The following is an 11,655-nucleotide window of genomic DNA, read 5'->3' as shown; positions in this document are numbered from 1 at the left end:
TATGTGTATGTGTATTTGGAGGAGAATGAGGTTATGAGTCCATCCATGCTGTACACACAGTATATATTTAGAGAATGGGATTAGGAATGTGAGTGTAAGAGTAAGGTGGTATGACTAACCTCTTCTATTGCATAGACAATGGGGTTGCTGGTTGTTCTAGTAAGTCCTAACAAGGTGCTGACCCTTGTCTTAGAACCATTAGTCTATGAACATGAGTGAAACTAAATACCCGTTGCCAAAGGGAGCCATACATATCTGCCATTGCTGGCATAATTCATGACAACTCCCCATCTTGCATTGCTGTTTTTAGTCCGGAGTATCCCTGAATCACTCATGACACATGCAAACTGAAACCAAATGATGCCACAGTATATATAATCTTACATATTTTCCTAGAGGTGATTCAGTAGAGTATGTGATCAGGACAGGATGTTTTATGGACTTGCATAGAAAAGCACGCAATTGTTCAAAAGTTTAAAAATAAATATGAAATAAGTAGGCCTACATGTCTGATAAATGTATTGCAAGATGCAAACAATCCAGACAAGTACAGACCTTTGTCATGCATCATCTTGTAAATGTGATGGTTATTTCAAAAAACAAAAATAATAATTATATCATATCATATTGTTACTACTGATTACTACCATCCTTGCATACAGTATATACCCTGTATATCATTTATAGACACAAATTGTAGTAATTAATTTAAAGGTATTATTCTCATTCCCTTAATTATAAAATGGCTACAGAGAACAGTCTGCCTTTAATCCTCAATTAGAATCGAGTGATTTTATAAGGTTTTATAGTCTAGCTAGACATGTTTCAAATCAACAGGTGTCATTTCCAACAGCTTAGACTGTCCTTTGATAGTTGTCACTCATAGAGAATGTGTAGCATGCCTGACACCAGATTATGTAAACATGTAGACCTATTTGTGAGGGTGGACCAGAACAGAAGTGTTAAGAACTATGCTCATACTGTTAGAATGTTCTTTGGCTCGCTGCACTTACCTCATCTTGCCAACACAGACACTGTTCTCTCGAGAAGTGACATAAAGTGCCTTGATCAGGCTGTTGCAGTGGCAGATGAGGAGAAGTGGCTTCAGCTAATTAACAAGCCAGAAGGAAATAAACTGCGTACCTACTGTCTCTTTATTTGAACAGATTTGAAACTGAATTGTATGTACAAAGTATTATGTCCAGGCAGCACAGGAGCGCGTTTGCCAAGTTCAGGTGTGGAGTGGCTCCTTTAGCTCTAGAAACAGGTGATCTATACAAGGATATCCGGTCTGAACTATTCCTTTCATTATCTCAACAGGTAGAACTTTTTAATGGTCTTGATGATTATAATAAATTGAATGTAATTTTAGCTGGTAAATACTGCACAAATGAATGTGGCAAAGCCTGCCATCTCATCTTAAAAAGAAGATTAGCTTTTCTAAGTATAGGTTCATAAGCTGCCCCAACCACTTATTTTGTTTACTTTATGTATTTGTATTTTTTATTTTTGTTTTGTACTGTCTGATTCTCTTTTTTTCGTTTTAAATGTGTAACTGTTCATTTTTATATGTATGTACTTTAATGAACGTTTTAATTCTTGTCTATTTAATGGTGTCTCACAACTCCAAGTGAGTGGTCCTCAAACTGCTAAACGAAATGTTGTCTGCTTTTAAATTGTACAGTCTGAGGAGTGACACCTTAATAAAGTTTTCTATCTATCTATCTCATCAGGTGTGGCCACACATCCAGAGGAAAACATTTATGGAAATTAAACAGCATAGGCATTTAGCAGACCCACTACCGCTGCAAGCTAAGATCAAACTAAATACCTCCAATTGATCTGGAGTTAAGTGAGGCAATGTCCCAAAATTTGTGGGACTGCAAAAAGTCATACAACCAGAGGTGGAATCTATAATGTTTCCCCTCATCATGGTTAATGGCAGCTTAGATTACAACCTTTGTGGCTTTATTTGAAGCTGCTGGCCTTAATGAAGAATAGGACCTCCTTATAGTTTGATCCAGGTTGAGAGGCAGAGATAGGGTCCAGCGAGGGATACAGAAATCTATAAACCGTAAACCTCCAATAAGACAGCAGTATTGTAAAACTACAGCTGGTTACACCTTATGACCATTTGTCAATATCCGTGGTGTAGACTACGTCTCTTATCGCCTACATCAGGGGTGTCCAAACTTTGTTCAAAGGGGGCCACATTAGAACATTTTAAAACACCCAAGGGCCGACTACATCTCCTGACAAAATTTACCTTCAGTCGATATGCATTGCAATTACAATATTTTATTTTAACTATCATCATCATATTTAATATCAATGGTCTTTTGTCAGGTGTGTGCTCTGAACACAAATATCTCACATAACCAAATGTAACCAGACGTGCAAGGTAAACAATACAACAATAGCCTTTCTTTGATCCCTTCAGAATGAGACAACAGGGAACAAGGAATCCTGACAAATGATATTATAAAATATTCTTGTTTGACAGTGCTGGTGGGTCGTTTATAGTAGAATTTAGGAATTAAGCCATGGGGCCTATAAAATTCGTCATTTGGCCCCCGGGCCACACTTTGGACACCCCTAGCCTATACATCCACAAAACTAGCTCATATATGACACTTGTAAATCCAAATGTGACCTCTTCCATTTTGTTGGCAGTAATGGTGAAGTACAGCCTTTGGCTATTGGTGAATGCTTCACAGCAGGTGTTCAAACTCTCAAACATCTCCAGTTCCCAACCAAGGGTTACACAGCACACTGTAGTCAGTAACATAATTCCTACGGCGCTATCTCTCAAGAAACATAAACATATTATGCTTGCAGCACAACTGATATTTATTGCAAAATGATCAATGATCACATGCAACGTGCAAATTCCCATTTTCCACAAAATGAATCACAATTGCCAGTATTCTACTTTGTATTGGCATTTATTTGAGAGAGAGAGAGAGAGAGAGAGAGACAGACAGACAGACAGACAGACAGACAGACAGACAGACAGACAGACAGACAGACAGACAGACAGACAGACAGAGAGTAAGAAGAGAGAGAGAGAGAGAGAGAGAGAGAGAGAGAGAGAGAGAGAGAGAGAGAGAGAGAGAGAGAGAGAGATAGTTTAAAAGGACTTACCATGGACTGTTCAGCTTTGATTAATGGTGCTCATGATTTAACACCTGCTGTTTTAATGTAGCCACTGTAAGTAACTGATCTCAACATGCTTGCGTGAGCGGTGTCCCTTTTTAAATAGCTACAGTACCTAAATCTGTGGAGGTCGTTTAAACCTGTATGTGTCCACATTTCGGCACAGAAAGACATAAACCAATTTTTGTTATTTACATGCATGTTAACACAAACTATGAGGAAAGAGAAGGTCTTGACATTATTATAGTTTGAGCACTTCAACAGTTCCACGTGAAAGATTCAGTTGTCCGTTGTTGAAATTTCCCCAATTGTGTGTAACAGTATCCAGCGTAGATATACAATGGTTAAACATTGCTTGCTATGATCTGTTTTGACATGATCTTTATTTGGATACAGGTGACACAGTTCAGCTTTCCATTCATGACAGATAGTAAGCTTTAACAAGGGTTTCAACAAAACTCTGTCAGATAAAAACATTATTGTTTTAAGTGTCAATAATATATAATGAATGCATATACAGTGAATGCAAATCTTTCTTTAAGAAGATTAACACTAGACTGGTTGTGTATGTCCTCGTCTGATATCAATGTGACTTCAATGTGTCCTCTGCCTGAAAGCAACTGCTTGCATGACCTCTCCCCCATTTATTCCATGAATTTGGGGCCCTGTCCAGAAACAACACTTGTCTCTTTTACACAGGGAGACATTTAATAACTGGATTGTTATTACATGAAATAGGCTCACTTTATATAATCAATACCATGTGAATCTAAAGTCTGTTATTTAACAACCAAACAGTTCCCATTGGCACAATTCTTTCAGTTTTTGACCCAGGGTTGGATAGTGGAACAAGTTAAATGATAATATGATTGAAACAAATCCTACTTCACATCAAATTGTAAATGATCTGAGCCAACTTGTAGCAGCTGGCAGTATTTGTTATTCCTCCTTATGGTAGTCATGTTTCAACAGGAAGGGCATCTTGGTAACATTCTTATGTCAAAAAGTATTACAACTTTAAGGCATTTATAAGTTTCAGTTGTCATAAAATAACATCCACAGTGTATATTTCAGATTATCACATGGGCCTAGGTTGCATGATTGCGACCGTAGGTCGCAGTTTACTGTCAGAACCGTCACATCTTGACCGTATCAGAACTGTGGTTCCTCTGAAACATCACTGTGACATCACAGGTGACATCACGGTGATGTCAGATACTCAGAGCAGGGATCTCCTTATATGGGCATAAACAGGTGACATCACAGTGGTGTGGCTGGTTCATACAGGGATCTCCATGTATGGGCATAAAAGGGATTGTATGTTGTGATCTCATGGGAACCGCTCTAACAGAATCCCTTTTATGCCCATATATGGAGATCCCTGATGTCATCAATATTAAGCCCATATCAAACAGGACATCATATGGGAATGCCCTTATATGGAGGAAGACAGCCCATATATGTGTGGCTGGTTCAGACAGGGATCTCCATGTATGGGCATAAAAGGGATTGTATGTATGATGTCAGATGTGATAGACGCCATAGGATTTTCATTCACATATAAATAACTGAGAAAGCATGTTTGGGGTCTCACAGCAAATCTCCATATTCAGTACATGGATCTCCATATATGAGTCTCCGTATATGGGTAACTGGTCCGATATACATCACTGGCCAGACGGCCAAGACATGGCCCTTTAGGGCGATGTCGCTTTAGGGCGAGGTTGCTTGTCGCCCTGAGGTGTCTTAGTTATAGCGGTTCCAAAGCTGATAAAGGGCAGGCCAATGATGAAGGCGGATGGGGGGTATTTCTTAATGTTTTTGTGATGTCTCCCTGGGATCCAAATAATGAAAATAGCTCACAACAGTCACAAATTATTTTTGAAAAAAGTTTGAATATTTATTTATGAAAAAGAGTGATTTCTTTTTATGAAATAAAAATCAAACAAATAAAAACAAAAATATTTTTAAATAACAATAAATTAAAAAAAATATAAGCTTACTCGCCATAAAATTGGGTCTGCGATGTTTGGGAAACAAATCATAATGATCAACATGTTAATATGGCTATAACTGAAATTAATCAAATAGGTATAAGTAAAATAATACATAGCCTAAACCCTTATAACGCTAATAAAAAGATTGTACCTTATCTTGCACTGTGTGTAGCAGTGAATAGCTGCCGTCACCCTTCACATAAACAGGAGAACTGGTAAAATATCTAACAGGAGCTGTTCCCTCAAAAAAGTGCTGAACCCACGAAATTCAGACCCAGTGGTGAATTCACAAACAGTTAACGAGATAGGCAAATTATCTGTATTTGATACACCGCTAAATTAAGGCAACAGCTCCACCCCCACACGTCAAAGAGATATATGGGGGGATTCCTTGGGACTCCCCCTGCCCTCTCTCTCTCTCTCTCTCTCTCTCTCTCTCTCTCTCTCTCTCTCTCTCTCTCTCTCCCTCTCTCGCCACCCTCGCTCTCTCTTTGTCACACTCCTTTTCTCTCCCCCCTCTCTCTTTGTCACTCTCGGCGTCTCTCTCTCCCCCTCTCTCTCTCTTAACGCCCCCCTCTCCTCCCCTCCCCAACGATCTCTCCTTCCTCTCACCCTCTCACACGCCTGCAGAGTTTTCCGTCCTGTGTCAGGATAACATCTTTAACAAGACCACCTGACGGTAAGAAATACGACAAATGGAAGCAGTCGAGAAAACTCTCACTTACCAAGATGACACTGGACTTTACAGAAAGCTGCTCCCAGACGACAAGGACAAGGCAAAATGCCACGCCGAGACGCGCCGAGATGAATCCAACTATGTTGATTTGGACAACTTGCTCGATATGAAATCAGACGGAACAAAAACTGTCAAAGTGACTTTTACGGGAGAGGGCGATGAGCTTGCCGTTATCAAATGCGACAATGACACATCGAACGAGAGGAGCCCCAATGGTCTCAAGGGCTTTGGGGGTGAGGACGAACTTATTTCTGGGGACTTCCAGGGGGAACATTCAAAGGAAAAGTGGACCGACAGACCTGTTGCAGGTGAACATCCCTTGGACACTTTATTATCGACCAGAGTTCCTAATGAAGTCGAATATGAGAACCAATTCCAAAACGAGTTCAACCCTGCACCGAGTGACTGCAATGAAAATGTCCGCAGTGAAAGTGACGAGTTACAATACACGGAGATGAACAGTAAATCTGAGTCTGATGACGGCGAGAGTGTGGTGCTGTCAGAGCACTGTGGAAGTGATACCGGTACAATCGAAGACGAATCACACTACATCACGACGCACGAGATCCAGCTGACAGAATTGGACCACGACGTAGATTACGAAGTGGGGCGAGGGAGTTGTTGGGACTACGAGGACGAGAACCTGGTTTATTCCTTTGTGGATTACGCGTCTTTTGAAAGTGACGAAAGTCAGAATGGAACATTAACGCGGGATGGCAGGGGTCAAGCGAAAAGCAACAAAGCGCAATCTAACGTTGCGCATCATCATCATCAGCGCACTGACCGTGGAGCGGCGGTCAGAGCCGAGCCGGACAGCGAGCTGTGCGACTCGGACAAGTGCGCCAGCTCCGATGAAAGCAGGTCTGTGTGCAAAAACCAGAGCGGAGCAGCGATTAACCCCGCGGGGAAGATTCATTTATCGATCCAAACCTCTTCCCGGGCGGTTAACGAGCCCAACAGTGTTCTGGAAAATGACAACACTTTTAAACACGTGGGAGACGGCAGGGGCCACTTCTTTTTCACGAGTTCCAACGCCAGAGCGGAGGCCCTGTGCGACAGACCCCAGTATTTCATCCCCGCGCCTGGTCGTCAGCACCTGGCGACTAAATTAAGAGGTAAAGATATTAATGACTATTCCAGCGGTGCGTCCAGTTCGATCAGCGAGCTGGACGACGCCGATAAGGAGGTGCGTAATTTAACCGCCAAGTCTTTCCGCAGCTTGGCATGCCCATACTTTGATGCAATTAATCTTAGTGCTTCTAGCGAGTCTTCGGTGTCAGAGTATGGCATTGGATTGAACAAGTGGTCAGCTTATGTAGACTTAAAATATGGCAATATGTCCCAGGGAAGAGATCAGAATACCATTGCCCGAGAGAGTTCAAGCGCAACATTCGAGATGAGCCAGACCACTGACAGGACGAATATACATGGCAAGTCGATTAGCAATACCCAAACCAAATTGTATGAACTGAACAAGAAAACGGCATGTTCTCAACAAGCATCCTCTTCTACCAAGAAGATAGAACTCAAAGGCCCATTTCAGCCACAGCAGGGTGATGTCATCACTTTGACAGAAACAGTGAATATTCGTTGCAATGTTGAAGCTGAGATACCCGAAGGTGCAAAGCGCCCAAAATGTTCCAAAAAGGCGCACGGATCACGTTCCAAACATGAGATTAGCGGCAACGTATCAGCCAAGCTGGGGTGTGAAATGCATTATCAACACCATGATGCTGGGGGTACCGTAGGAGGTACACACAATAAGGCTGTTTTTGCATCAAGTCTTTTGAAAAATGTAATTTCCAAAAAGATGCAATTTGAACAAGAGCGCAAAATGGAAAGGGGGGAAGTTCGTGACAAACATCACTCACACTCCCCATGCTGTCAATGTAATGATCATGAAGCCATGAAAGAAAGGTATCGGGGAAAAGGCTTTCACAGGCAAACCTCAGAAACAGGTTCAGGATTTAGTTCTCTTGATGAACAAGGTACTGTGTCCAGTCGGGCTAATTCTTGTGAGCCCACGGAGGAGCATACAAGAGAAGATGCATTGGAAACCTCAGCTCTGTCAGCGAAAGGACATGATGACAAGAATTATGCAAGTGAGCCTCCAAAAGGACAACTTCACCCCAGCCAAAACAGTGCATTTCAGTCATTAAAGGAAGCTAAACCAGAGTCTGAAATCCCCAGAGATGCGTGTGAACCTCCATCCACAAGTGGAGCCACAGCAAAGGAAGAAATGGATGCCAGCAGATCCTTAACTAAATTGTCTCAGCTTTATGTTCCAAGCTCCCATCTCCTCTCAAAAGAGAAGGATGGAGCAGATGACTTGCTAAGCAGCACGCCTGTCGTACACACACCTGCTCGAGCGCAGGACAGTGAAAATGATTTGAACGGTGTAAAAGCCGCGCAGAAAGAGGAGGAGACAAAGCCACCCGAGATAAAGATTAGACTGAGAAGTGTAAAAGAAAATAAAGGGTATACACTCAATATCGCCAGCCTCTTAACCCCTAAAATAAGTTATGATACTGTAAATACAATGAGGACAGTTGGTGAGCCCAAATGCCATGTTCTGGCTGCGTCAGATAAGATTCCACACTTCACAGTTAGAGACATAAGAGACAACAAATGCAAGTTTCAAACACCCATCTATCATGTCAGAGATGTTCGCAAGTTAGTGAAAAGTTCATATCGCTTTGTGTCTATGGATAATAGTGAAAGTAAATGTTCCACTATTCCCTCTACCGCAGTTGATACGCATGAGGACAGGACTAAGAAAGAGACCATCACGCATCTATTGCCGTCTCCCATCGTCATTAAGTGCCACTCAGTAAAAACAAATTGTAACATCAAACAACCTACAGCTACAACTGATGCACTGTCACAGAAACAAATGGAGGTTGGCAGGTCGTCTCCCAAAATCTTACCCGAAACCTCCAAATCTGAAACTGCATCATCACAGTGTACCACGAGCAGAGTGGCACCTGTCTTAGCCAAACACATCCATCCAGACCAATCAGAACTGTCAAGGCAGAGGCAGGAAAGGGTGATGGGTGATACAGGTGACAGGAGAAGTGAGTCTAAAATACCCAAACAGGCTGCATTAGAGAAACTAAAAGCTGCTGTCAAAACCATGGAACAGCTTTATGTTTTTGACAGAAATGAATGGAAGCGTAAATCCCAGGCTCCACAGCCTGTCACTAGCAGCCATGTCCTTTCACTCATTGCCAGTGAAGAGCAAGGTGCAGATGAAGTGATGACAGCAGCAGCGAGCAACAGACTGACAGAAGCTGAAACGAGCACTGTCAAGGTCTCTCAATCTTTGATTAATGCTCCCATGTCAGAAATGCGCAAGTGTCCAGAAAAAAAAGGCTCTCTTAAAATCATACATGTTCCATATAACAAGGATGCCTTCACAACTCAATCGCAACACAGTAAAACATTTAGCAACAAAAGTGTGCTCCATTTTGGGAGTAGCGGTAAGGCACCTGTCAGCGTTCGCTCGCTGGGGAATGACATTCTACAAAGCAGCATACAAACATTATCTACTAAGAAAAGTGTCAGCTCTAAAACCCCAATGGCGCCACTGTCAGTGAAAATAGCACCTCCAAAACGTGGGCAGGGGGATCAGGGAAAGGTCAAATGCAATGTCACCAATGCCAATGTTACACTGTCCAACTCTGACTCTGAGAACTATCTAACCATACCAGGGGGGGGAGAGACAAGTGAAATCGAAGTGCTGAATCAAGACGAGCTGCAGCCCAATATAATTTCCAAAGAAGGCAGTTCTAATGTTAGTCAGGCCAACGGTCAGGCCAGCATAGGTGATGCCAAGAGACCCGAGTGCTCTGATCAGTCCTTGAAAAGGTCACCTTTTGTCATGGAGGAGCCATCTGCAACCATTTACCACCAGCCTGTGCCAGTTACTTTACAAGGGCCACAACCACAGGTGTTCTGCTTCTCCCCCTCTGTCACCGTGTCACCTAGCCCTGCAAGTGTAGAGGCGATCCCACAAACCCAACGCAAGGTGCTTTTGGATCCCACAACAGGACACTACTACCTGGTAGAGACACCATTACAGGCCACTACCAAACGCCTGTTTGACCCCGAGACAGGTCAGTATGTGGACGTACCCATGCCACATTCACCTGTGGCCCCTGTCACCCCTGTACCCCTGTCTGTGTCACCCCTGGCACTAAGCCCTGGTACCTATGCCCCCACATACATGATTTACCCAGGAATGATCCATTCACCAACTCTGCCTGCCCAGCCACAGCCACCAAAGAAAGTCTATCTTTCTGCGGCAGAGGATGCAAGGGGGAAACACAGCGGGCAAGCCCAGTGCACAACAGTTACAGAGAGCCCATATTACAGCGCTACAGGAGGGGCTGCGAAAGTGCCACCGCGGCTACCTGTGACTATGGCACATGTCAACACCAGGGGAAGGGCAGCAAGTTCAGAAATCAAGCCAGTTATTAGCATCACATCACAACAAGGTCCAAGAATCATCGCTCCACCCTCCTTCGATGGCACAACCATGAGCTTTGTAGTGGAACATCGGTAACCAAGAGTAAGTCACCCTGAGCACATACATACGGTATTAATAAGTACAATATACTTTCTTTCTTTCTTTCTTTCTTTCTTTCTTATTTTTAAGCTTAGCTTAAAAGTGCACAAACAGTATGGAAGCCACAGAGAGTTCATAGAGTTCCTTTTTTAGTTTGATGTGATCTGATAGTTTGAGGTAGTTTATATTTGAACAAGCCCAGCTTTCACACGGGCATCTGAATTTGTGCAGGGATCTGATTTTACTATTTCGTGTCCAATGCCATGTTTGCCATGCAGTTGTAAATGCATTAGTGATAATGCAAGCAGCCTAGAGTGGCTACTGGGGTGGGATGTCAGCGTTAATAGACATGCAATAGTTTCATGACAGGTAACCTGACACTGATGAACTCTGGCTCGGCTTGTTAGGAGATAGGATTTTCAACTGGGATGATGGATCTAGAGCTAGACTGTTCAGTTCCCTTTTCTCTGCATTACACACTGTCGGGCTATTTTGATAGTGTGAGACGAGTTTGTTTACATGGTTTATTCTCAGGGTTGGAAAGTGTCACAGGGAACTATTCCAGTCTGTGACACTTTACATTGACTTATTCATAATCTGTGTCGTGAAACCCTTCATTAAACTGAGATAACCTTTAACGTAATGAATGTGTTTGTTCTATGTAGGTGCCATTTCAGTAAAATGTTGCCATGACAAGAAAGCTGTACAGTTATATTCAAAGAAACCACCAAAGTGGAAAAAGCAGCACTCTAAATAAATAAATAAAAGCAAGACTTAGGCTTAAGTGCTTACTAAGGCTAATGTGTTTCGGCTTCGACCTCTCTCAGAGCAGATTAAAAAGTCTGGTACAGTTTTTCGCAGTAGCCACTACAAAAGCAGAAATCATTAATAAATTGGAAAAGTGTGCCCTAACCCTACCCAAGTAGGGCTACCAAACTTGTGAAGTCAATCATAGGCAATTGGAACAGAGTATAACAATTCTGACTGATAGATCTTGACTCTAGAGATAATATGTACCGATTTGATTCGGATTTGATTAGTTGGAAAATCTGATATGGTGCCATCATGAGGAATTAGGATTGGCAGTCCTTCCTTAGCCTAATGGGAGTGTGTGTGTGTGTGTTTGTGCAAAATGGGTACTCCCGCAAACTTTGGAAGACTATATCATAGCCAAACAAAGTAGAAGCTGACAAATCTGA

General features: G+C 42.5%; 1 protein-coding gene across 1 annotated transcript; it reads left to right on the top strand.

The window, feature by feature from the left end:
- Positions 1-5,848: 5,848 nt before the first annotated feature.
- LOC308282245 (uncharacterized protein C4orf54-like) lies at positions 5,849-10,453 on the top strand (the record flags this gene model as incomplete). Its single annotated transcript, XM_080722590.1, has 1 exon — positions 5,849-10,453. The coding sequence occupies one exon, from the start codon at positions 5,849-5,851 to the stop codon at positions 10,451-10,453; it is 4,605 nt and encodes a 1,534-aa protein (XP_080578716.1).
- Positions 10,454-11,655: the final 1,202 nt, after the last annotated feature.

Source organism: Nannobrachium achirus, assembly GCF_963921795.1.
Source record: "Nannobrachium achirus genome assembly, chromosome: 3".
In the NCBI taxonomy this organism is placed as follows: domain Eukaryota; kingdom Metazoa; phylum Chordata; class Actinopteri; order Myctophiformes; family Myctophidae; genus Nannobrachium; species Nannobrachium achirus.
This window is presented reverse-complemented; position numbering and strand designations above follow the sequence as displayed.